Source organism: Pleurodeles waltl, chromosome 6 (assembly GCF_031143425.1).
Source record: "Pleurodeles waltl isolate 20211129_DDA chromosome 6, aPleWal1.hap1.20221129, whole genome shotgun sequence".
NCBI lineage: Eukaryota > Metazoa > Chordata > Amphibia > Caudata > Salamandridae > Pleurodeles > Pleurodeles waltl.
This window is the reverse complement of record NC_090445.1, coordinates 516,176,588-516,202,842: the sequence shown is the minus strand read 5'-3', so window position 1 is coordinate 516,202,842 and position 26,255 is coordinate 516,176,588. Positions and strand designations below refer to the sequence as shown.

The 26,255-nt window shown below is 42.4% G+C and overlaps 1 protein-coding gene across 3 annotated transcripts in view; it reads right to left on the bottom strand.

Annotated features, from left to right (window-relative positions):
- The window catches only part of MOV10 (Mov10 RNA helicase), a 276,396-nt gene that overhangs the window by 169,750 nt on the left and 80,391 nt on the right, over positions 1 to 26,255 (bottom strand). For all 3 annotated transcript variants that reach the window (XM_069238670.1, XM_069238672.1, XM_069238671.1), the window contains exons 3-6: positions 22,305 to 22,459; positions 21,341 to 21,579; positions 8,453 to 8,693; positions 5,201 to 5,350 (exon numbers count right to left, since the gene is read on the bottom strand). In XM_069238670.1, the coding sequence (XP_069094771.1) occupies positions 5,201 to 5,350; positions 8,453 to 8,693; positions 21,341 to 21,579; positions 22,305 to 22,459 (785 nt within the window). The remainder of the gene's footprint in view (positions 1 to 5,200; positions 5,351 to 8,452; positions 8,694 to 21,340; positions 21,580 to 22,304; positions 22,460 to 26,255) is intronic.

The following is a 26,255-nucleotide window of genomic DNA, read 5'->3' as shown; positions in this document are numbered from 1 at the left end:
CCCGCATGCATTCATCTTCTGGCTTATCTACGCAGGCCTACAAAATTTCATAAATAAAATTAAACTACCCAAACACAGTGGCACCAGACAACCTGACCCCGGACGATGAATTTTCAGAAATGTATCAAGTGGCACCCAGACATGGAAAGTGTTAACGTGCCATGATAGCAGAGAGCCGCGGAAATGCTGCTAACGTTCCTTAGTTGGCACAGCTCAGTCTAATGTGATCTGCACGGTGTACCGGCCAGACACTCGGCTGACATGCCATTTCTTTGAATGCTTTGTTTTCTCCTCTTCAGCCACCCCAGCGCTGTTTTTTTCCCTCATCATCTCATTGGTCTTACTATTTCTTCATAACTTATGTTATAGCTAAGGTTTTATTCTAATTCCCCCCTGTAAACTATCTAATGTCACCTTTCTTACTCTTTTCTGCTAAATGTAACTTTTTTTGTTACTAATGTTAATCTAGTTTCATATTTTGCTTTAGGTCCTTTGCTCTTACTCGATTAATTATCTTTGAAACAATATAACTTTGGTATTTCCATTTTCAGTTAATGTATACAATTAGCTTTATCTTCTACTGCCGTTTATTTCAAAATAAATGTATTCCATTCACTTTTCTTAATTATCTTTGAACTTACTGCGGTTAGAGGATGAAAGCCTGCCCTGTCCCTCCCTATTTAAAATTGCGAAATTGTTTTCTTTAAATCATTACTTTTAATTCAATTCCGTATCATACATGTTTTATTAATGTATTAATAATGTAATTAAATTCATGTAATCCTGCGTCATAAGAATATTTGGACATACTCTACATACATTATAGTGGAGCACATTACATTAAGTGCTTACCAAAGATGAAATGAGGAATGAGAAACGGCCAACAATGAGAAGGCCAGCAAAAACAAAAAACAAAAACAATGAGGAAATATTGTGATGAAGAATGCCTACCGATCTGGATTGAGTCACAGACTGGACCTTGTCCTTTTCTTTTCTCTCCTGCAACCCCCTACCCTCGGGCGAGACTGACATCATTCCAGGGCCGGACCCCCGGTGGGCTGCAGCCCTTGGAGGACAGTTTTAAAAGTAACTCCGAGTGATATTGTCACTGTACCCATCTAGCTTAGGTTTACTGTAGCAGCCTTGTGGAGGCTTCAAAAGAGAGGGTGAGAGAAAGGGAGGAGAAAGGCAGAGAAAAGCAGAGAGAGAGGAGACAGAGGAACAAAGGAGAAGGGGGAGGGACAAAGGAGGGATGAGTGAGATAGATAGCTTGAGTAAAGGAAGGGAATGGGTTGTTTTGAGCATTTTTTATTCCATCTAAAAACAAGCATTTGCAATGCAACGGGTCTCGCGTTTGCTCGTGTTCGAGCTGATAGTGTGATAAACTCCTAACCCGACTTTTCACCTATCGGCAAAAGTGCATTTATGTACGTAAGCCGAAAAAGTGCATTTAACTATGTAAAGCGCTCGACTTCTGGCAAGCAAAATCGCGCTAGTAAGTTAGAGAAAAAGTAGTCCACGAGCCGGACAGAAAACAGCGAGCCTCGCATGCAACGCAGGCTCGACCCTAAAAAGAGGGAGGTTCTTTTCATTTTGAGCTCTCTCTAATGTTGATAGTCTGATTTTCAGACAGCCATTTGCCTGTGTAGATCTCCATCTGGACATGTCATTATTCTCATCTGTATATACTGAACCACGGATCATAAACCTGTATACACTTCTGTACAGGTTTGAAATAAGTAGATCATAAACTACTATACAAATTACAGCATTTAGTATTGTTGCAGTAGCTCACTTGGTCTAAGATTACGGATTAAACTATAACATATATTATAGTATGGTATGGCAAATCCGCATTTGTTGTCATTGATTTCAAAACATGCAACATGTCACCATAACATATTCACAATCTTTATACTACATAAATAATTAGTAACACATTCCATAGTTTATTTTAACAAAACTTTAAAAAAAAAAAAACATTTTAGCATCTCATGTTGAGATCTTGGCATCATTTAGTTACACAATACAAAATAAAATGTTTTGCTTAATACTGTGGAAATCTCAAATTTAATCCTAGCATACTAGTCTTGGTGTTTTTCAAAGAGCCCAACCTGACTGCACGCAAACTCCTTTTTCACTCTGCTTGCAGTGTTTTCTCACCAATGTTCACATAAGCTTGTATTGCAAGAAGTGCCACGATATGAGGAGTTTGACACTCCAACTTATCAGGATTGGAAAAAAATAATAATACACAAACTGTCTATCCAAAAGGAATGAAACGTGTCTTGGCTAGTCAAAGAAAGGGGAGGCACTGAAATGTGTGCACCTAACGGTAACAAGAAATACCAAGGAGTTTCTTATGTCATATAAAAATATTTGTTTTAGGTATTTTTGAAAGGTTTACGGGCTTTTGTCACAAACGTCAATGCTTTGTATTTTGAGTCTTTGTACCTTCAAGGGATTTATGGCTCAATCAAAATACAATTAATTGACACTATTACCTATTAGCAGGTAATGCCGTCTTCTAGTTTGTTTTGTACATTTACATGAAATATAGTATTATGGGCAGTTTTTTTTTCCAAGTTTAAAATTACCTTATTCTGCATAAAACCCCATCACATTAGACCCCAATTATTTTTGAGAATTCCAACAGATGAAAAATGTTTTACATGGAACCTACTGATTTGAAATGGCCAAACTTTTCCTGTTAGGTTCAAACTGATTAACATTTAGCAGGTTACGTTTACTCAAATTTACTTTACACACGTGACATTTTGCTTGCAATGAGACAAAAGGTTTACTTATCGTTTGGTGATTTGTACAATGTAAACTTTGCTTACAAATTGTAAGCAACTAATGTTTAATGTTGGTATTTGGCTGCTTGATATATACTTTTGCATCTTTCAAAATTTTACAAAGGCATTTTAAAATTAACAGAAGCCTAAGATTCGTTGTGGGTAAAGAAAAACAACTGAATCTATACAGGGAGTGCAGAATTATTAGGCAAGTTGTATTTTTGAGGATTAATTTTATTATTGAACAACAACCATGTTCTCAATGAACCCAAAAAACTCATTAATATCAAAGCTGAATATTTTTGGAAGTAGTTTTTAGTTTGTTTTTAGTTTTAGCTATGTTAGGGGGATATCTGTGTGTGCAGGTGACTATTACTGTGCATAATTATTAGGCAACTTAACAAAAAAAATATATATACCCATTTCAATTATTTATTATTACCAGTGAAACCAATATAACATCTCAACATTCACAAATATACATTTCTGACATTCAAAAACAAAACAAAAACAAATCAGTGACCAATTTAGCCACCTTTCTTTGCAAGGACACTCAAAAGCCTGCCATCCATGGATTCTGTCAGTGTTTTGATCTGTTCACCATCAACATTGCGTGCAGCAGCAACCACAGCCTCCCAGACACTGTTCAGAGAGGTGTACTGTTTTCCCTCCTTGTAAATCTCACATTTGATGATGGACCACAGGTTCTCAATGGGGTTCAGATCAGGTGAACAAGGAGGCCATGTCATTAGATTTCCTTCTTTTATACCCTTTCTTGCCAGCCACGCTGTGGAGTACTTGGACGCGTGTGATGGAGCATTGTCCTGCATGAAAATCATGTTTTTCTTGAAGGATGCAGACTTCTTCCTGTACCACTGCTTGAAGAAGGTGTCTTCCAGGAACTGGCAGTAGGACTGGGAGTTGAGCTTGACTCCATCCTCAACCCGAAAAGGCCCCACAAGCTCATCTTTGATGATACCAGCCCAAACCAGTACTCCACCTCCACCTTGCTGGCGTCTGAGTCGGACTGGAGCTCTCTGCCCTTTACCAATCCAGCCACGGGCCCATCCATCTGGCCCATCAAGACTCACTCTCATTTCATCAGTCCATAAAACCTTAGAAAAATCAGTCTTGAGATATTTCTTGGCCCAGTCTAGACGTTTCAGCTTGTGTGTCTTGTTCAGTGGTGGTCGTCTTTCAGCCTTTCTTACCTTGGCCATGTCTCTGAGTATTGCACACCTTGTGCTTTTGGGCACTCCAGTGATGTTGCAGCTCTGAAATATGGCCAAACTGGTGGCAAGTGGCATCATGGCAGCTGCACGCTTGACTTTTCTCAGTTCATGGGCAGTTATTTTGCGCCTTGGTTTTTCCACACGCTTCTTGCGACCCTGTTGACTATTTTGAATGAAACGTTTGATTGTTCGATGATCACCCTTCAGAAGCTTTGCAATTTTAAGAGTGCTGCATCCCTCTGCAAGATATCTCACTATTTTTGACTTTTCTGAGCCTGTCAAGTCCTTCTTTTGACCCATTTTGCCAAAGGAAAGGAAGTTGCCTAATAATTATGCACACCTGATATAGGGTGTTGATGTCATTAGACCACACCCCTTCTCATTACAGAGATGCACATCACCTAATATGCTTAATTGGTAGTAGGCTTTCGAGCCTATACAGCTTGGAGTAAGACAACATGCATAAAGAGGATGATGTGGTCAAAATACTCATTTGCCTAATAATTCTGCACTCCCTGTATAGTGAATCAAAGCTCGATTGTTGTCAATTTTTCAAATATTTGTTTTTTAAAAGGCATTTCAACTTCTGTAAAGTAACTTACCTTACATTCCCAATGGTGACCAATCTTAGTACATGCTAGCAGGTACCTTAACCAACAGTTGATAGCTATAAAGGATACCAGGTGACTTATCCCATATCTCTTTTGCTAATCCCAATGCTATGCCCACCCCTAAACTTAACCCACTTCAACCTTCCGTGCTTATCATCAAAGCTAACCTTACGCTTAGGCCAGAGCGTGCCGTAAACTAAACCTTGGTCTAATGGATGCCCATCATACTAAAACATTAAAATTAATATTTAAAACGTTTGACCATCCGATTTATTTCTTCTCTAATATTTCACTTTTAAAACTAATTAACAGGTTTGACTACAAACAAATATCTATTAACTTTCTATTTGAAATGTAATGGGTTAAAAAAAATAAAAACACAAACATTTGTAACTAGTAATATTTGTCCGTAGGGTTTTCACAGCCAGTATGAATTGCATTCTCTTGGATCAGCTTTCCCTTACCTTTTCTAATCCCTTCATTATGAGTTTTGTTCCATAAGAAAGCATGAGCTCATGACTTCAACTATAGATGGTTGGGCACAGTCACAGTTACTTACACAACTTGCCTGGTGTCCTCCTTCACAGGACTGCGAGGGTTGGGTCGGTCTAATCCCAACTGGATAAGTTCTTGGACAATGTCCTTCAACATCACAGGATACATGTACTGACCGAGGGAGACAGACCGCTCAAGCTCATAATCTAAGAAACTGTAGACAAATAGCAAAAAAAGTGTCATGGGTCACATTTCCAAGGCTATAGCCACCCTTGACAGAATCTGCAGATGCTTTCTACATAAAATGTCAGTGATTACATTCGGTAAAAACATACAGCGATAGCCTATTGATATATAATCTGGTCTCCTTCCCAATGCTTGAAATGCAGCAGGCTGTTCAAATTTACATTGACATTTTACAGAGATCATGTAAAAACACATGGCATTTTTCAACAAGTTCTATCATGCCATGAAGGTGTATTCTAGGCATACGCTTAATGAGGTACACACAGCCATTTAATTTCACCACAAAAAGACAGGCAGGGGGTTGGTGTCCTCAATCAACTAGCCCACTGGGAATCCTGCTCCAATTTCTAGCAAGGCTTTCCAATATATTTATGGATTACATCAGTTGGCACAAACTTTGATCAGTTTCCCACAAAGACCATCAAGTTATCAACACAAGTCAAAACAAACAGAAACAAATGGAAGAGGATGCGGATAACTGGCCTTAATCCTCAGTTATCTAACTTCTTTCTGGTTCTTGACCTTGGCTAATGTGTTAACTTGCCCAGGCAACCTACAGTTTGAAATTAGTACTGAGCAATTGTTGCCCATGGAACCACACTGATCCTGGTACTAACGTCTGGCTATTTCTATTTGTGATCACTTTGCAAGTTGTTCCCATAAGTCACATGTACACAACAGATAGGACTGATAAACTATCGTCTCATTTGAAGAGGGGAAAAAAAACCTAAGAAAAGTGATCCAGAACAGTAGTCTGGCGCCATCAAAGTGTGCATCTGTACCCAAGACAGTAGTAAACCGGACCACATGGCCAAACACGGCAAATAAAAAAAATCTGTTCTAAAACCTTGGACAGTCAAGACAGTTGGGAGAGCAATGTTTGAAGCACAGACACTTTGGCCCTTCAACACACAATCTGAGCAGTTAATTGCAGGAGCTAGCATTTTTGGGGTTCTTCACTAGTTCTCAAAAGCCCATCCTTGGATGGACTTTAAGGAAAACTCAATATAAATACAAAATGTTTAATGAATGACTAAACTTGTCAGCATAATCGCCAACAAGACTAGTGAGATGCATTGTAATGAACCAGTTACACATTCAGAGATTGGGAGATTCAAAAACATTGCCCATACCCAAAGAAGAAAACGGCAAACTTAAGTGATGGTGAACGTGGAATCATTATTGCAAGAAAAATTCTATGGGTATTGCAAAATGTTTGGTTTTTCTTTAGCAAACACTCATAACGTCACAGGTTTGGTTTTTGGGTTCAAACTCTCCACTACCTCTGGGTGTTTTTCAGGATAAAACTGTCTTGTGGAAAGAAAACCCTACATAGCACATGCACAGGTCAGGTTGGATGCAAAGATTGCATTTTTCTTGGTTTGTGATGTTCGATTGCCTGTAAGCAAAATTTACTATATTTCAAAGTGATCCATCAAAACCCACTTCAATTTGATATTTTACATACATTTTTCAGGTCATCTGAGCCTTTATCATCCACTTAGGTGCGTAAATGCTCATTCCTGAGGTTTTTTGGTTTTTGTTTTTTAGATAGGACTGGACAAAAGCAATTCTTCTAGCGATTCGACACACTATCAAACTGTTGCATTGTAATTGCACTGTTCCTGCTTTGCTCACTTTATACTCCCATTTTCTGTTTATTCGCTCTGCTGTATTGCTGCATGGCTAGGTTGTTGTATACAGACTGAGGCTGTTGAAACTCTTGCAAACTTTGCACTTTAATGATATACTTGCACCTGGTCGCAGCTGCGCGTTGTTTGTTACATCCATTGATCCCAATGGGAGGGGACTACCCATGCTTTCGGCTAACTCTACACCTCTCACTTTAATGTCTGTAGAGATTGCTTTCTGTCTCGTCTGTCATGATCATAAGCATATGGTGCACACTGCTTTTAAATGTCCAAGCCATTTAAGTTAGTTTTAAATGGCACATTCTGCACGCTGCGCTTTAGAATAAAATATATTGTCTACCATGGCTATAATTGCGTAATGCCTTCTAGTTTTAATGCTCAAATTCTACTGCTTTGCAGCGGCGTTTGGTAGCTGCTTAGTGCTTTTCATACTCCGTTACGGTTGCAAATCAATTTTAGCATTGGTATTTTTAAAATTGCATGGATGGGGTTCACATCTGGTAGTTTTGCAGTCAGGCAATTACATAAGATTTCTTTTACAGAACTGTGTGCGAATTTTGCAGGTCCATAACGGGATCAGGCCGGACGCAATTTGCAATGTTTCAATCATGTTTCCGTCATCCGAGATAAAGGTTAATTCCTGTTATAGGAGGTTAGGGACTAGAATTTCAACTCTTTTTTTGTAATTATTATTTCTAGTTTTAATTGACCTGACGTTTTTGATATGTGGTATTTTTATTCTTGTACATTTTGATCGTGATAGCTGTGTATGTGTAAAGGTTTTTAATTAACTCCACAATAAATTGAAATGTCCTGAGGTTTTTTTTTAATTTTTTTTTTTACAGTAGACAAGATATTTTCAACACTATCATCAGCCAGGTTTTTTTCCTCCTAAAGGACTTTAGTTCGGGAAAGGATAGAAACACCAAGCCACAGGAACACTATCCAACATGTTCATGTATGTCTACAGCAGGCTCAAGTACAAAAAGATATCTAATGTAATATTTTGGCCACTTCTAAACTTGCAGATAACCATTTTTTCTGTTTCTCAGCTACCTAGATGAAAGGCCGAGTTGCACGCCTGTTTGTGGTCCAAATCGCACCAACCGTCGGCAGTTGGCACTTAACTCAATTAGACTTTTTAAAAGTGAGACCCGTGAAGCCGGAGGCACTGGGTGTACATCTGGTTATTAATTTATCTGGATATCTGCTTAACCTCCTCACCTCACAATCCTAAAAAAAAAAGGCTTTATGTTTTATGTTGGAAAACACTGAAACAGTATTCTTAGTGAGTGAAATCAAACATTTGCTCAGGTGTAGCACATACACACCACACAGAACCCATTATATACCTCTTTTGTAGATTATCTAAGCCATGACCTGCATCATATTTGAAAACATCTCTACAAAAAGCTTACTTTTCTGGTGGAACTCCTTCATCATCTAGATATGTTGTTGGTCTGCGGATGGTAGCTTGGTAGGGCCTATAGGGAGCAGTAGGACCCAGTTCTTCGGCAAGACTGCCATTTGACACAGCGGACAAAAACCGACCAATACAAAAGCGTCCAGAGCTTACGCATGAAAACTCAAACACCACAGTGATGGGGAAATAGCCATAGTACTTTGTAAGACAATGCACTCTGACCTCGTAGGAAGCTCCTGCAAAACGATCATAGAACAATCATTAATACCATATATTTGTAATTTTCTGCAGAAAACGTGTTTGCCACTGTTATCAGTTAAGAAAGCGAACATGTTAGTGCGCATAAATGTATGGCTGTCCAAAATGATTATTTGAATGCTTACATTGTTTAACACAGAATAAAAATAATCAGTCTGTTAGACCTGGCATCCTTGGCGTGGTCTCTCCTGTCATTTTTGCCTCTAATTCCCATGTTTTGACTGTGTGCTGGACTTTTTTTTTTGCTGGTTTTTCTACTCTCGGCACTTTACCACTGCTGACCAGTGTTAACATGCAAGTGCTCCCTGTGTAAATTGTATGTGTAATTTGCTTTTCCATGATTGGCATATTTATTTTACTAGTTAGTCCCTTTTAAAGTGCACAAGATGTGCCTAGGGCCTGTAAATCAAATGCTACTAGTGGGCCTTTAGCACTGATTGTGCCACCCACATGAGTAGCCCTGTAAACATGACTCAGACCTGCCAACTGTAGTGTCTTTGTGTGCTTTCTTTAAACTGCCAATTCGACCTGGCAAGTGGAAACCTTCCTCTTTTATACATGTAAGGCACCCCTAAGGTAGGCCCCAGGTAGCCCCATGGGCAGGGTGCAGTGTATGTTTAAGGTAGGACATATACTGATGTGCTTTACCTGTCCCGACCGTGAAACACTACCAAATTCGGTTTTCACTGTTGCAATGCCTATCTCTCTCATAGGTAACATGGGGGCTGCCTTTAAATATATTTTAAGTGCAGTTTCCCTTTGGGAGCAGATAGAAATAAAGAGTCTGGGGTCTCTGAACTCACAATTTAAACATACATTTTTTGGCAAAGTTGGTTTTTAGATTGTCAGTTTGAAAATACCACTTTTTGAAAGTAGGCATTTTCTTGCTTAACCATTCTGTACCTCTGCCCGATTGTCTATTCCATGTACGGGTCAAGGTGACAGTTGGTCTGTTGTAAATTCCCTCTAGACAGTGATACAAGGGGAGCTGGGGTGTAGCCTGCATATCCTAATGAGTCTCCTGGGCTAGAGTGGGGCGGGAGGAGCTGACACCTGAAAGGGCTCTGTCTGCCCCCACACAATGCAGTCTCCAACCCTCTAGTGTGTAACTGGGGCCATGCCTGGGCAAGGCAGGAACTTGTGAACAACAAAGACTTTCCTTTGAAGTTTACCTACTTCAAAGACAGAAAGGGGTATAAGCAGTGGACCCAAAGCCCCAGATTTGTAGATTACTTCTGGACTCAAGAAGAAGAAGAACCTCTGCCAAGGAGAATAGCTGGAGAAGGAGTACTGCCCCTTTGCCTGTGACTGTGCTTTGCTGGGTTGGCCTTCCGTTGCTTCTTCTGCCTGAAAGAGGACAAATACTGGACTTTGTGATATATTCCTGCTTGTGTAGTGTCTCCAAGGGCTTGGACTGAGCTTGCTTCCTATTTGGAAGTCTCAGGGCCTTTAAAGACTTCCCGTGCCAGAACCTGTACTCTCTACTGAGACTCCTACCCTGCCAAATGGTGCCCACTCCAGTCCCTGGTCCCTTGAAAGGTGATGCTGGTGGAACCAAAGTGAAAATCCATGCACAAAAGCCATGTGGAGAAAAGTTCAATGCACCACCTGCAACACAGCTGTAAAAACGAAGCATCACCTGCATCGTGGCTAAGAAACTGACACCATCTGCATCACAGCTGGAGAAACAATGCAACACCAGCTTGCAGCTGCCAAAACTGACGCAACCCACACACAGCTCAGTTCCTCATCACTGTGCGACCGGATTTCACACACATCATCATTCGGCGTCAAAATCAACATGAACCTGCCCGAATCCAAGGTGCCCGCCCAGAAAAACGATGCATCGCCTACTCGAAAGGAGAAGAAACGACACACAGCCTAACTTGAGAATAAGGAATAAATGCATCATTGATTTTCTCGATGCGCGCTCGCCCGTGCGGCTTTATTTTTAACGCAAACCATGTACTTAGAGTAACATCAATGCATCCATTGTTTTCTATGTGAATCTTGGATTTTGGTCGTTTTGTCCTGTTTTATTTAGATAAATATTGGCTATTTTTCTAAACTGGTGTGTCGATTTTGTAGTGTTTTCACTGTATTACTGTGTGTGTTGGTGCAAATACTTTACACATAGCCTTTGAGATAAGCCTGACTGCTTGTGCCAAGCTACCAAAGGGGGTAAGCAGGGGTTATCTTAGGTGTGCATCGCCATTGCCCTGACTAGAGTGAGGGTCCCTGCTTGGACAGAGTGCAAACTGACTGCCAAACAGAGACCACATTTCTAACACAGTCAATCTTAAAAACAGAATTAATACAAAATTGTGCTCTTTCTCCATAAAATGCCTAGAACGCGACAGAGCTTTCTACTACACAATATGGGGCTCCTGTGCCATTAACAAATCCTGTAATGGCATGCTATCAAAACAGGAAACGTTGCTCCAGGTCCAGATGAGTCTCGACTCACGCACAGATACTCTTAGGATGAGGGGACGTGTTACCAAAACACAGACACTGTAAACAATGAGCCAGATGCCAAAGAAGTAGCGTAATTTTGGCTTCACTCCCTACATGTTCTAGAAGTAATGCATAATGTAATCAACAAGTTTCTATTACTTAACACTATTGAGGGAAAGTGAATCTAACAGTATTATTGAAGGTGTATTCACTGTGGAAAGTTGAGTTTCATATATGTATGAATTCTAATGTTTAGCTTTAACATGAAGACTTGAAGTTCTCATTCACACTTATATCCCCGATATACTGCATTTACTGATAACATTGCATTTGTAATCTTGAATTCATTTATTCACACTTTGATTTATTCTGACATTATGCTTGCAATTATAATTAAATATTAAAAGGTGCACATTAACAATGATTTACTAAGTTAGCATGAGTAGGCCTTTCATTTTAACATGAAATGGATTTCCCCGTGCTCTGCATGTTTCTTCTTTTGCAGGCGTGCATTTGTTATTCATTAGCTAGAGACAGGAGTATTGCATATTAGGGATAACAAGGCCTGAGAAGGGATCTTTTGGCAAGAAATGAACAATTCAATGAGCAGAAGAAACTTCCTTTTCAATGCGTAGCTGGTGTGAAGGTGCTGCAGGTTAACTTTGTCATCTGAGCTCCGCAGGATATGAAAATTGACCTGTGTTGCAAATGCGCTTCAGGAGAAGGAGAAATAATTGGAGTCTATGGATGATGTAACTAGAGATATGGATATGCCTGGAACTTTCTATCTTAAGTTAGTGCTCCCATTGAGGAGCATATCACCTTGCCAACACAGTTTCTTCTTTTGAAGACTTCTACTGGAGTTTGGATGCCAAACACCTACATGTCCCCGAGACCCTTGAGATATTATCCTTTTTAGCTTAGAATCTAACTAGATGTCCTTAATTCTATTTTTATTGAGAAGGAGCAATCTGAATTTCATTAAAGAACATACATTTCTATTTCCTGGTTTGTGTATTGCTGTGACTGTAATCCTTATGTGCCTTATTCTATTGAGATTGAATTTATTTGAGCGTTTCGTCTTGCTGGTTCTGATTTTATCTTTACAATCTGATTTTGTTATGCATCTGTATTGGATTGACTACTAATTTGTAATAAACCCACTAAACTTCAATACTGATTCCTGGTCCTTTTTGTGTGGCCAAACAGGTTTCATGAAATTGTAAACTGTAGATGTGTTGCTAACTTCTTTGCCTCCCAGTACACAGCAAAATCCTTGAAGAAGACAGACCACTGCTTTCATGCATGCTCCTGCACTAGCACAGAAAGATCTCCCATAACTGGGGTAACCGGTTGACCTCAAGTGTGGATACTTTGGGGCATTTGAAGTCAAGTTACGAGAGAAGCGGTTGCCCCAAGTAATAATTCAAGGTCCTGACTCCGTGAAGGGACTTATAACAAGGCAATTACAAGTGGAAATCATCAAGTGGTTTGAACTAATAAGATCCTAGTTGGAAACAGCAGTCGTTGGGGCTGGGTGGGTGGCTGGTTGGTTCAGCTCATTAAAGTAGTATGTGTCCTTGAATCACCTGGACAGGTTTAAGAGATGCACTATATTGTGTAACAAGGCCCTCACTGAACAATTATTTTCCACACGATATACTATATTATTAAAACAGAAACGTAATAAAGAAAGCTTTTAAGAAAGAATGGCTTGAGTGACAAACGCCAGTGTAAATAGCTAAACTAAGTCAAATAAAGTTAAAAAGGGACATGTCTTCGCGATAACTGCTTTCAAATCATTTAACCGCTCCAACAAAGCCTGGCTTTCGACGTAAAGCCTCAAAAGAAGTCTGGGCCACAAATCTTATAAACGAAGATGCTCACTTTTAATCCTAAGAAATTTAAAGGCAAAACGCACTAATAAGTTAGAGTCCCTTAAGTGTGTGCCACATATGGGTACAAAATCTGAAGAGTTCCTCAAGAACTGGACGGATGTGGGCTTAGACCCATTGTGCAAGGGCTCAGTTCAGTGCACACACTGAGTTAGTGCTGCAGTCCACTAGGTTGTCATAAGAAAAACTCACCTAGCTATTCTTTGCGCAGGCAGTGTTTTTCAAAAATAATTTACTCATCTTGCTGAAAAAGCACAAACTTGGCACTTGTAGTTTTAAAAGTTTATTTTAAAAGCCTTAAGCTTGTGCAGGTAAAATGTATGATAACGACATGGTATAAAATTACAGTTAAAGCATGGTCATTGATGAAAACAATAAGAACATTTAAAGTATTATTTTGCATGTTTAGATGGCTTCTTAGACCGTAAAGCTATTTGTAGACCCCCATGCTAATTTAGTAAGCTAAAACATCATACATTATTCCTGCCTGTCGAGTATTTGGAATGGACGCACAGCATACCCTTGGAAAACAACAAGTCTGGCTGTTTGTTATTAGAGTTCTTTCACGGAAGAACAGGCTTATACTGTATCCAGGCTCTCCAGACGCAGCTCTCTGATGGAGAGATCAGTCTGGATCAGGAAAGAGCAAAATCAGCACGACCTCTGTCGATAATCTCCCTGGCGAATTCCTTTCCAAATTACTCGTAAGAAATATATATATTTTATAGAGTTGACTGTGTCAATGTTTTCAAAATAAATCTCTTTCGTCAAAACTATCAGGCTAATTTACTAAACCAAACTCCATATTTACATTAATGGTGAGCACCAGGATGGCCTTGAAATTTATAGAGAGCTGCCAAATTGACAAGTGCATATGTATGTGGGTAATCAAGAACAATGTCAGCCTACAGTTGAGGCACACCTTATGAAAATAAGATAATAAACTTACACTAGGGGCATTCATGTTCGACACTGGAGGCAGGCATCTTTTAGTAGTGGTTGGCATGCAAGAGGAATTTTCTTATCCAAAACAGAGATTTGAATCAAGTGCAAAGCTGGCCTTAGAAAATAGAGGACGTGAGATCGTGTTCATAGCAATAGTACACGTCAATGCAGTTACATCAAGACATTGAACCTACAGTAGATGTCCCTGCCCTTAACATCCTGAACACCCGATGTCACCTTATGTTTAGGTGAAAGCTTTTGAAATCAAAGCTTTGGAAGGTATGTACTTGGACAAGAACGGACCAAAATTATTTTGGAAACGTTCACTGCCAACGTAATCAAGTAAAATCAAACTACAACAAATAAATTTAGAAAATAAACATGTTGCAGCAACTGAAGTGTTTCAACTGAAAAATAGCACAAAAACCCTGTTACAACAGTAGTACCATACTACGTCCTCAATTCAAACTAAATAAATTAGTTACCTCTGGTAATGCTATACTCTAACTACAGATCCCTCGCTTTACAAATATTCCCCAGGTGCCAGACTGGTTCCTGAAGTTTTTCATAGCAGTGCTCCCGCTTGGTGTCTGGCTCCATGTTGACTTTGTTCTGTCCTGAAGTGACAGAGCTGGCTGGGACATCAATGTCAGTTTGCCTGACTCTTTCCGCACCCTCGGGTGCATATCACAAAATCATTTGTAGGTACCAAGGTACATATCTCTCATTAGGGACCTTTTTAGATGGCAAAAGGACAATTCCACAGAATTGGGAGGTGAAGGCAGTGAGTATTCTGCAGGTTAGATACGGTATCACCAGACAGGGTGCTCCCAAAGGTAAGTAACTTGTTTTTCTAATGAATAATTTTCTCACCTTTAGAATAGATACCAAAGGAGTACCTCCCAAAGAGTATTTGGAGTGAGCTCAGACCAAACTTTCCTGCAAGGACCGAATGAGCAAAATGCCCTTCAAGTCAGAGCTGACTAACAAGGCAGCAGTGCTTCATCAAGATGTACACGGATGCCCATCGGGTAGCCTGGCGGATGTTAAGAACAGACACTCCACATGAAGCCTTTGCCCTTTTGGAATGAACCCTCAACCTTCCAGGGGCTTTCTAGCTAATGTATACCACATCTTAATGCAGACGCATACCCACCTTCACAAAGTCCTTTTCTGCACTACTTTACTGTTTATTGCCCCAAACAACTCCACAGCAAGGTGCTTGGATACCTGATGGTCTTTTGGTGCAATTGATGGAAAAACTTAAAGCTCTTTTGAGGGCCAGCCAACTGAGTCTCTTCTTTTGAGGGATGAAGCAAGGAAAGTAATGTTAGTTGGGAGGGTAATGGAGTACCAAATGCCAAAAGTTATCACAACTTTAGCCAAACAGCTGCCAGGTTCTTAGCACAAGATTGTCTGGAAAATGTTTATGTACAGAGGCTGAATTGAGAGAACCGGGAGCTTACTCACATGACAAGCTGAAGCAATCACAAGGAAGAGGGTTTTGAGATTCAGTAGGCGCAACAAGCAGCTGTGCATCAGCTCAAAGGGGGTACACGTGGAAAACAACAGGACAAATTAAACAAAGGGTCTAGGAGAGAACGTGTGTTAAATCTTTAAACATCTGCATCACCACAGGTGATTGAAACATGGATGACTGGCTTGATAAACGCAAAAAGGCCAACAAATAACCTTTTATGGTGACTTGCTGGGCAAAAGATAAAACTAACAAAACATCTGAGTTTGTACAGGGTCTGTGTATTGGATTTCACACAAGGCAACAATTTTGCCCCAGCTCACTGCATAATTAGATTTTGTAGAGGGATGCACGCCCATGAAGATGGCCTCTCCACTCTCAGGAGATTTATTGAACACATTCAACTGCAGCTGCTCAATCTTCACACATTCAGATGTAGGTTGTGCAGGTTTGGGTGAAGATCGTTTCCCTGCTGCCATGACAGAAGATCCTCCTGAAGCAGTAGTCTAATAGTAGAAACAGAAAGTCAAGCTCCGAAGTTTCAGATATCACACTTTTAGCATAATCTGAAGCCACAAGGATGACTTGGGCCTAGGAGTTGCTGATCTTCCGGACAAGGGAAAGGAACAGCAGGTATGGAAAGGTGCACAGAAATACAGTGCTCTGCTCTAGCATAAATGAGTCTACGAGTTTCTAGAAACAACATTCATTGTAAAGCCGCCCTGCACCAACTCAGGATGCAACCACCATTCATGATCCAGCAGGCATCACTGACTGAGCTCATCTACCTCAGCATATAAAAGATAACACAGAGGTGCTTCACAATCAGGGAAGTGCCCCGACACCCCAACCAACTCCAGAGGTGCAATGCCTCTTGGCTAGGACACTGGACCCACTGCACTCTTCTGGATCGTTGTCCAAGGAAACCTGCACCCTCCTCCAATTGATGGACAGCAGGAAGGCCTTCACCATCCAGCAGACGGCACGCTGATCCAACAGATTTATGAGGAGCTTGGTTTTAGAGATTCCGACAGAATCTCCACTTCTCCAGTGGGTTTCCCCGCTCCCCCAGATGACCTTTCCAGCCCAGCAGGGACCTATCCATCACCAAAGTCAGTTGTTGATGAGGGAAGATATAGGGTTCTGCCTCTGGCCAGCTGGCAGTCAAGCAGCCACCACTGCAGATCTTGTGCAGTCTCCTCTCTACACTGGATGACGTACAAGAAGTTTCCTTCGTTCTGAGCCCATTGAGGCAACCTGCAGGTCCAAGACGGTTATACAGTTGCCCTGATCCAGGGCAGACAAATCTTGGGGCCGTGTGAGCATTGTGAATTTGTCCTTAAGAAGGACAACATTCAGGCGCTGAAGATTTGAAATATGGTGAAGATTTAAAATAGGATGAAGGCCTCTGTCCTCCTTTGGCACAAAGAAATAGCTGGGGTAACAACCAGTCCCCTCTTCCAAGGCTGGCACCCTCTCAATGGCCCCTTTTGCCCTTAGGTCTGCATCTCTTAAAGCAAGATTGAGAGGTGCTTCTCTGAAAGATGCTTTGATGTGAGAGGATGTGATGGACTGCCACCCTTGAAGAAAATATCAGATTCTGCCTCCCACAGGGTCGCGGTGTACAGTTAAGCACAAAATAAAGCAGTTTGAAGGCTGATGTCGCTGGGGTGGAGGATGAGCAGACCACATCCTTGGTGACCTGTGCAATGTCTGCTTGATCCTAGTCCTCTGCCAGAAAAACACTGGGGTGGCTGCTGCGAGAGTGTGAGGGCCTGACTATCTATACACTACCCTCCACCCTCTGGATTAACCTTAGAAAGAGCAAAATTGATGGAGAAGCTGGCAAGCAAGGGTGGGGGAAGGCCCAAGGAATGTGACATGGATTGGCTTTCCTTAAAGAATTGGAGGGCAGAGTCAGACTTCTAGCCAAATAGGCGAGATTCATCAAAAGACATTTATAAGGATGCCTTCACAATTCCAAAGAAAAAAAAAAAAAAAAAAGACAAGCAAGTTTGCGAAGCACCACTGGTGCTCCCCCCCGCTCACCCAAACAATCTGTAGCATCACATCCAGCAACATCGTGGTCGTCCTGAATGATTTGAGCCAAAGAGGCCTGAAATGCCTAGGGACAACTGCCAATGTCACACTGATAGTGTCCCAGGGGACATGCATATCATAGTGTAACATGGACACTGCAATGACCGACCTCAACCATGAGCTAGCCGAAGAGAACATTTGCTTCCCGAATGCCTCAATCCTTTTTGACTCCACGTCTAGACAGGTTGTAGAAAAACAGTTTGGATTAACTTTGCAGGTAGAGGCCTGAACTACCAAGCTCAGGAGTAGAATACTGCATAGGAAAGTCCAGGTCTCCAGGAGGCAGAGTCTGTGTACTACCCTGTTCACAGATGGGCAAAAACATGGCTTTGCTAACATTCTGGATTTAGGACGGTGTGGCACACCTACTGTCCTCTTGATGCATTTAAAGATGTAACATTGAAAACATTTCCTTTAAAAAGGAACAAAATGAGGGGGTTTGTTTTGAAATTATGGTTAGTGCTCTAACAGGCTAAAAATGAGGACACATTTTCTAAGAGTGTTGAAATACATTTTCCATCCAGGTCAGTAAAACATTCCGACATGCAGATTGAAACATGTACTTCCAACACCAGTAGCAGTCCGTCAGTTAACATACAAGTGTGCTATGGCAGCTTCCCACAGTGTTGTAATAAACAACTAGAACACTTATTTCTGACAAAAAAGTGGCACCCCTGAAGCAATCTTAATTGAATAAAAGCTGTAAAAGTAAAGCATTTTCTTTAAAATGAACAAAATGAGGGCGTTCTTTTGTCATAGAAAGTATAGTGGTTAGTGTTTTAGTGCTAAAATGTGGACTACCAGGTGGCAGGGCTAGTGCCAATACATTGGACCTGAATGGCAGGGGGGAGAATGGGAGGAACACAAGTGAGATTATAGCGAAGTGTTTAAATGGGCTATAAGCTAATATTGATTTAAAAAAATATCAGTTATAGTTCAGTGAACTAACTAAAAAGTGTGCCCTGCCATGCATGGCTTATGACCTTACATATTACATTATTCATGGTATGTTAAATAAACTCATTGATGACATCACTAATGACAATAGCCAATGAATGTGACCACTTTCATACTGCAAAGAATTCATTAAGGTGCATCTAGACTCAATCTTCTGAAACTCTGTAGTGCAAAATGATGTAACCTTTTGCAATACGCAGAACAGGAAGCTTAGGTCATATTCTTTTTTTTTTTTTTTTTAACTGGTATTCAGGTGTATAAGAAACGTAACATATTTGTAGACAATGAGATAAGCTGTTTATTAAACGTTGAATACTGTTCAAAAGTGTTTGATGTTTAATAAGACGTACCTGCTAAATACATCAACTGATCTAGTATTGTGCATGAACTGCTTAACCTATCCATTTGCCAGCGAGAAGGCACACACAACCAGGTATTATGCACAGCCCTTGTAGTCTGTAAAAATACCTTAAACATTCCTGAAATGAGCAGAATGGCATACACCACAGGAACAACGTTTATGGTCATACTGCGACTTGAACGTTTGCAAGTCACTCATACGTTGTACATTCTTCCAAGAATAATGTCTGAGAACACTTCTTGGAAATTAAATGTCTGCAACTTAAACATTCCCTGTTTATATAGGCAACTTCGATATTACTACATGCCAACTCTAACTTCTTTGTGAATCCTCCTGATACCGTGCAGAGATCTGATTTGCTGCCAACAGTTCAACCAGGGAGTGTTGGCAGTCATTTTGTAACTTGGACTCAGCAGTGTCCCAAACAAAAAGATTAAAACAAATAAAGAAAAGGGCGCAGAGTAGGAATACCCTAACCCCCTAGCCTTGGTGCTGGGTCCCTGTAGGATCCAGCAATAGCAGAAAAAAAGCATCTTTGCAAATCCATGGACTTTTTTTTTTTTTTTAAACACTTTACATTCAAAAACATAGAAATTCGCTGAAAAAAAAAAAATGAAAAAAAAAAAAGAAAAGTCCGCATTCACTCGCACAAAACCATAGAACTTCAGCAGTTCTAGTTATGGTTAGTGCAAGTAACTATAACTCATGTCCTCGCCATGCACTGCTAATTACCCCACATATCACTCATGACATCTCCGATAACATCATTGATAATATCACTAACATTTGCAGTAAAATTACTGAAAAGAAAACTGTGCATTGCCGGTGTAACTATAACTGCTGAATTTCTGTGGTTTTGTTTGAGTAAAATGTGAACCCAACTATACCGTCCCTGTAACCTTTGTTTTCTTAAGTGACTGTGAAATAATATATATATATATATATATATATATATATATATATATATATTATTTTATTCACCTTAAAAAAAAAAAAAAAAAAGAAGGTTTATTATAGTTTGGTCCTAAATTTACTCGCACAAAACCACAGAAATTCAGCAGCTAGAGTTATTTCAAGTAACTATACCTCGTGGCCTAAAGTAACTACACGCCTTGCACGCGACCCCCTCCCCCAACACATTTCGGCCCAAGGGACCCATCCCCCGGGGCCCACTATAATCCCATGGAGTGGAACACTATCCCCAGGGCCCAGCTTTTTAATACTTATTTTTTATTTTGGGGGAGAGGGAGCACATGCCCTCCTACCTCTGCCAATTTCAGTCCCAGGGACAACATCTCCCAGGACCCTACCGCAGCATACACTTTTTTTGTTGTTGGGGGTTTGGGGTAGGGGACTGCAAATTCCCCCCCTCCCCTCCTCTAGCCGATTTCAGTCCAGGGGACACCACCCTACGGGTCCCATGCATCACTCCTGGGTGCCCCGCAGTGTAACCAGTGTGCGTTGGGGACCGCAGGGGGTGGGGGGGGGGAAGGGGAGAACCTTAAGGCCCTCACAGCCCCAGCCAGCTCCCCATCTCCTACAGGAGCTAAACTTGCAGCTCCCTGTCTGTGAGAGCAATTGTTTCCTCCGTTTCCTGCCCTCAAAACCTCTGCTCCCAGAAAGCAAGAGCCATTTGAAAGCTCTCAATTGCTGGAACAGAGTGTTTGCTCTGACTTGGCGGGAGCTGTCAACGCTCCCGCCAAGTCAGAGTAAACAGCTATGTCTGGGGGGACAAAGCAGAAGCTGGCCCTGAGAAGTGGCAGTCCCCAGGGCCATTATTGGCTTCTTGGGGGGGGGGGGGTGGGGGGATGCAACGTGGCCCCCCTCCAACATTTCACTTAGTCCCAAGAAGATGGTGGGCCCTAGGGTGGGGGGTCCCCCTTCATTGTTTTATTTTAGGCCCGGGGAAGTGTCGGTTCCCGGGGCTGCCTAGGCCACCATGTTAATTTAATCTTTAGCCACCGGAGGTGGCAGTCCCCTGGGAGGCCATGTGGGCCTCCCCCTTATCAAATTTTACTTTTTCCCTGGGGAGGTGGTGGTGCCTAGGGCATGGGGGTGGGGGGCACACAAATACTTGTGAGCCCTTTACTACCCACTTAGCTTTCTAAAATAATTTAGGAGTTTATAAAATAAATTTGAAAAGCAGTAGCTAGAATGATGTCATGAGTGATGCAATACGTGAGGTCATAAGCAATGCATGGCTTGTTGTTCACACACACATATATATATACATACATACACACACACACATATACATACACACAGACACATATACTGTATACACACAGACACATACACACACAGGTCATCCCAGGTAGTTACAACCAGATCTACTCTACAGTACCACATACTTCTCTGTGTGCTCACAGGCACATTTATTCAGCTCCTTTATAAAATAATATATTTTGTCAATGTTCAATCAAAGGTGCATACCTGGTGCCAGTATGAGGGGGCTGCTCGCAGACACCTTCCTTTCATCTTCAAAGGCAAAAACCCGCAGCCTACGTAGAACTTTGTACTGCCTGAACGTCACCTCCTCTTCACCCTTATTTTCAATACAGATGATGATTGTTTTAGGCTCATCTTGCGTAAGAGGAAATCGAATCCTTCCATTTGTAAGGTCATGTGCAGAGTAAATATGAATCCCTTTTTTCCCACCGATAAACTCCGACCTGAGGAGAGATTGCATGGTCAGCATTTTCATACTTTAAACAGATGCACCCAAGGTGGGTTTCGGGGCACTTCAAACTTTAATGCTGAAGTGCTACACATTTCATTTGGTTGCCTGATGGCTCCTTGTGAAGGGAGTGATACATAAAAGTTTACCAAACTTCAAAACAATTCATAGAAAAATCAATGTGTGAAGTGCTATTCATTACGTTATGTATATTTAAACTAGCAATAGTATTGCTACCTTGAACATGGTCATATAAATATTAAACCAGAACCTTTGACTACACCATTACTGACGTATAATCTATGGTCCAATTAATTAGCAACTTCTCAAACTGCCTTTAACACAACAGCTGCATTTTATATGTGTTTCTTAAAACTGTAAAACTGCCTTAAATGTGCAACACACAGTGCTCTATGTACAAAAGAGAGACCATCATGCATACAAATGAATGCACAAGTTGTCTATACAAATGCTCCCTTAGTACCATCTTTAGATGACAAGCCATAGCTATTATATTTAAAGGCACCCTGGTTCCAGTAACTTTGTCAGTTTAGGATAACACCCATGCCACCCTCTCCTCCTAGCACAGCGGAGCAATACTTATTATTCCGCAAAAACAACTGTGACCAGACACCACCTAGGATGAGGTATGACAATAGCCAAGAAACACTGTTATTCAGTTTAAGTTTTCAGAACTTTTAATGCTCTGCAGTAAAATACCTGTTGTTCTTGAACCACTGAATAAGCTTTTTCGCTTGACCCTTTGTGTATGTTTGGCCACCATCAGCTAGTGGAGTAAGGATTGGTTCCTCCTGTTGAACTGTCTGGGGTCTTCTGTACTGATCTGCAAGTTCCGAACGGTTCTTCTTCAGTACCTAACCGGAAAAAAAAAGAAGAAAAAAAAACATAAATAGGTACTCTGAGGAAGAACAGAAGAGTCAGTGCCTGAGAAGGTCAATTTCTCTTTATAGGACTTATTATCATCCAGTAGAAGCAATGTTTTGTCATGTGTGTTACCTACTACTTGTTTGAGGTATGAAGGCTTCTAGATGACTCAGAAGAAACTGCAGACTTGCATTCACTACCAATAGTCCAATTATACCTACATTTGGGATGCTATTGCTTTCTTCGAAAAGGACATTCTAAAACCAAGTGATTTTTTTCAACAAACGCTGGTTGGCAAAGGGAGTGGAGTGTCTTTACATCACTAAAATGTATGTGATAAAGTACACCCTGCTGTACATCCTATTGCAGGTCACCATGGAGTTACCTAACCATAAAGAAGAACGTCAGCGATACTTTCTGAAGTCATGGAACTCAGAGGTGACTTGCAATATCCTTATAAAAGTACTGAAGGGAAGTGGCCACGTTGGCAGATGGGTGGGATGCGCTTTCCTGGCCCCCCCGTCCCCGCTGCCGTGGGCCCCACTTGATTGCCTGCGGTATCATCCTGATTGAGCCCCACGTCGCCACCTAACATAGTGGCGATATCCCGGAGGGGCCCGGAAGACTGTTGCAGAGTTCTGCGGTGCTGTGGAATGAGGGTTCGGCCTGCGACATGGCCGACCTGCGGACCTTATGATCTGACAGGAGCTGAGGAGGCCACCATGCTGGCGCAGGACTGAGAACTGGTGCCACGGGGCCGAGAACGGATGCCATCTGACCTCAAAAGACTGAGTGTGCCCTAGGAGACTGGAGCCTCACACTGCAACAGAGACCTCAGCAGTGGCACAGGGAATGCACAGCCCCAGCCTGCAGATTATCACACTCCAGTGGGTACATTCACCACAAGGGAAGCCGCGAGTCTTGATGTCACCACCGGAGGGACCCAGTGCTGGCAGGCCCTGCAGTGCCAACATTCCTGCTCCCCGCCAACCCCCGTGAGGGAGTTATAGTAGACTGGGCCCCACCCTAGTAAGACTTAAAAAGATCAGGTACTTGTTGCAATCGGCCACATGGCTGATAACTGCCTTTGGCTTTCCCCGGCCTACTGCGCTCACCCTGCGAGTCCTGGCAGTAAGTACATGGCATCTCTACCTGCATGCACCCAGATTCGACATAGGGGCACACATTGGGGGTTTGGGGGGGGAGGGGGATGTTGGGAGATTGCCCCATGTTGAATAGACATGCCGAGAGGTACACCTCCTCCTACGTTTTCTGCCTGTCTGGGGCCAGCAACAAACTATAGATGAGTTGGGCTTGGGTGTCAGGCCCCGGGGGCCTCCCACATTGCAATGTCAGGCCCGACTGCAGTGGTAGAACTGGAGTGCTTAAATAGTGGGCACAAAGCAGGCGGCTACTTTTTGGAAATATACCTTGAAAGCCAGAGAGGAGATAGCTGCAAGGGAGCCACATACTGCTGATTTCTTCTACTGCTGCAATGCAACTTGTCCATCTCGCCGGTTAGAACTGCACCCAGTTACCCTAGGACATGCTGCCCTCACTTGCATTGCTGAAGCTCTGAGTTAATGAAGGGAGTGCTGCATGAGACAAGACTAGCTGTACATCTCCTTCACTGAGCTGTGGAAATTTGGAGTAACCTCTGCAGAGACACTGGCAAGAGGTTTTCCCCCCACTATTAGTCTGACTGGTGGCATCCTTCACGCTGGCACTCTTGAGGTAGGGTGGCCCCATGCTTCTCAGTGGACACTGGTCATAGGTAACAGAGTGACACAGCAACAGCCCACACCAAGAACAACCGCACCTTCAAGGAGATGCTGTCTAGACATACTGGGAGGTAATGTCAGGGGAACGGGCCTTCCCTCCTTAACTAAGAACAACAGGCCGATAGGGATGGCAGTGTGAGCCCAGTGACATGCACAATTTAAGCTATTTTCGCCTTCCTCAGAAGAACTGCAGATGGTGAAGGAGGATCTATTGCAGGGCCAGAAGGAAGTCTGCCGCGAGTTAGTAGAGTTGGGAAGTCCACCCTAGAAGAACATGACACCAGTCGTGACAAGTAAATTGGAAAGCTTCAGCAGGAAGTCATACTGCTCCACAAACAGCAGATCAAGCCCACGCAGAAATCCACAAGAACCGGTCATGATGGCACAACATATGCATACACCAGGCCCCAACCAATGCTGAAGGGGCGGACATGGTGGTCTAGGTCAGGGCCATGTTCTCGAGATCCTAGAGGAAGCACCAGACAAGGAGATTCAGCTCGACAGGGTCCATAGGTTTGACCACCCACAAGCTAACTAACACCCAGCCGACATTCTAGTTTGTGGCCATGATATTCAACTCAAGGAACTAATTCTTCGAAAACCTAGGGATTTGCACCACCTGAAGTTCAGAGGTCACACTATGGGCCTGTGCCGGGATCTGTCGGCCATAACTCTGCAAAAAAAGGAGAAAGTCCCACCCAGTCACAAACCATCTCCACGATAAGGGAATAATCTATTCCTGAGGACACCCCTGTCGCATCATCTCCTGCTGGGAAGGGAAATTACACCAAAATCGATCCCTGACAAAGACCTGCAGGGTAGTGCTAATTGAGGAAACCTCAGGGGCTGCCCAGCATGATGCCCCTCTGGAGCGCAAGGCCCGGAAACACTTGTGATGGCAGGGTGGAATGAACCTCCTCAAACCACCACCAACCGGACCCTAAGACTATGGCAACTGAACGCCAGGTGGTGCTGGAGTCACAGTCTGGAGAGGCAGACAGGTGAAATCCTGCTGGGTTGCAGTGAATACTCCTAGTTGATGGCTGGGGCCTGGGGCTGGAGATGGGGGTACGGGGCTAGAGAGGCAAGGGCCGTTGGGGAGCTGCGGACCCCTTCACCTGCGTACCCCCAGGGACCAGTGAGGTTTTTATTTGGTTGTTGGGACAGGAGTACACTCAAACTCAGACAGCACAGTACATGTTAGATGAATATAAGAAAAAACATAATTCCCTGAAATACGGCTGCCCCTGAGCACACATAAGGAGGCTCTTGAGGTGAACAACTGCTGATGCGCATTGACTAACCCCCTCTACCACACAAGTTAAAAGTTATCACCCTTAATGTAAAGGGGATTAACAATCCGACCAAGCGCTGTGCGATTCTATCCTATATGGAACAAATCAGAGCGGACCTGTGCCTTTTACAGGAGATGCAACTATTCCCTGGGGACTACCACTGACTTTGCTCCTGGGCCTGCCCACACCAATACTTTTCCTCTGATGACACCAAAAGGGCTGAGTGGCTCTACTGGCCTCATGCTCTTTCTGTGGAAAAGTGGGGGACACATTGACAGAGATCAAGGGGTGACTACTAGCTTACCGAGTGCAGGTGGGGGACTAATCCATTGTAGACGGTTCCCTTTATGCACCCAACGAGGGCCAAGAAAAATTAGTGCAAAAGACCAGCATTGGCAGAGATTCTATCACATCAAGACAAGAAAATGGAACTGGGAGGAAACCTGAATCTGGTGCTTCATAATGAGCTCGATAGGTCTACACAGATTTGGGGGTGGGGGACAGGGCCATATCTTCGGAAGGGGCCCAATGGGTGCAAGAGATGGGACTCAAAGACCTCTAGCATGAGTGCCACCCCCAGACCAGAGACTATACATTCTACTTTCATGTACACAAGACCTATGCCCGACTCAATCACTTTTTAGGGACCACGGTAATCCAGAATTTGATCACAGATGTTGAAATAGAACCTTGTTCCCTATCTGACCATG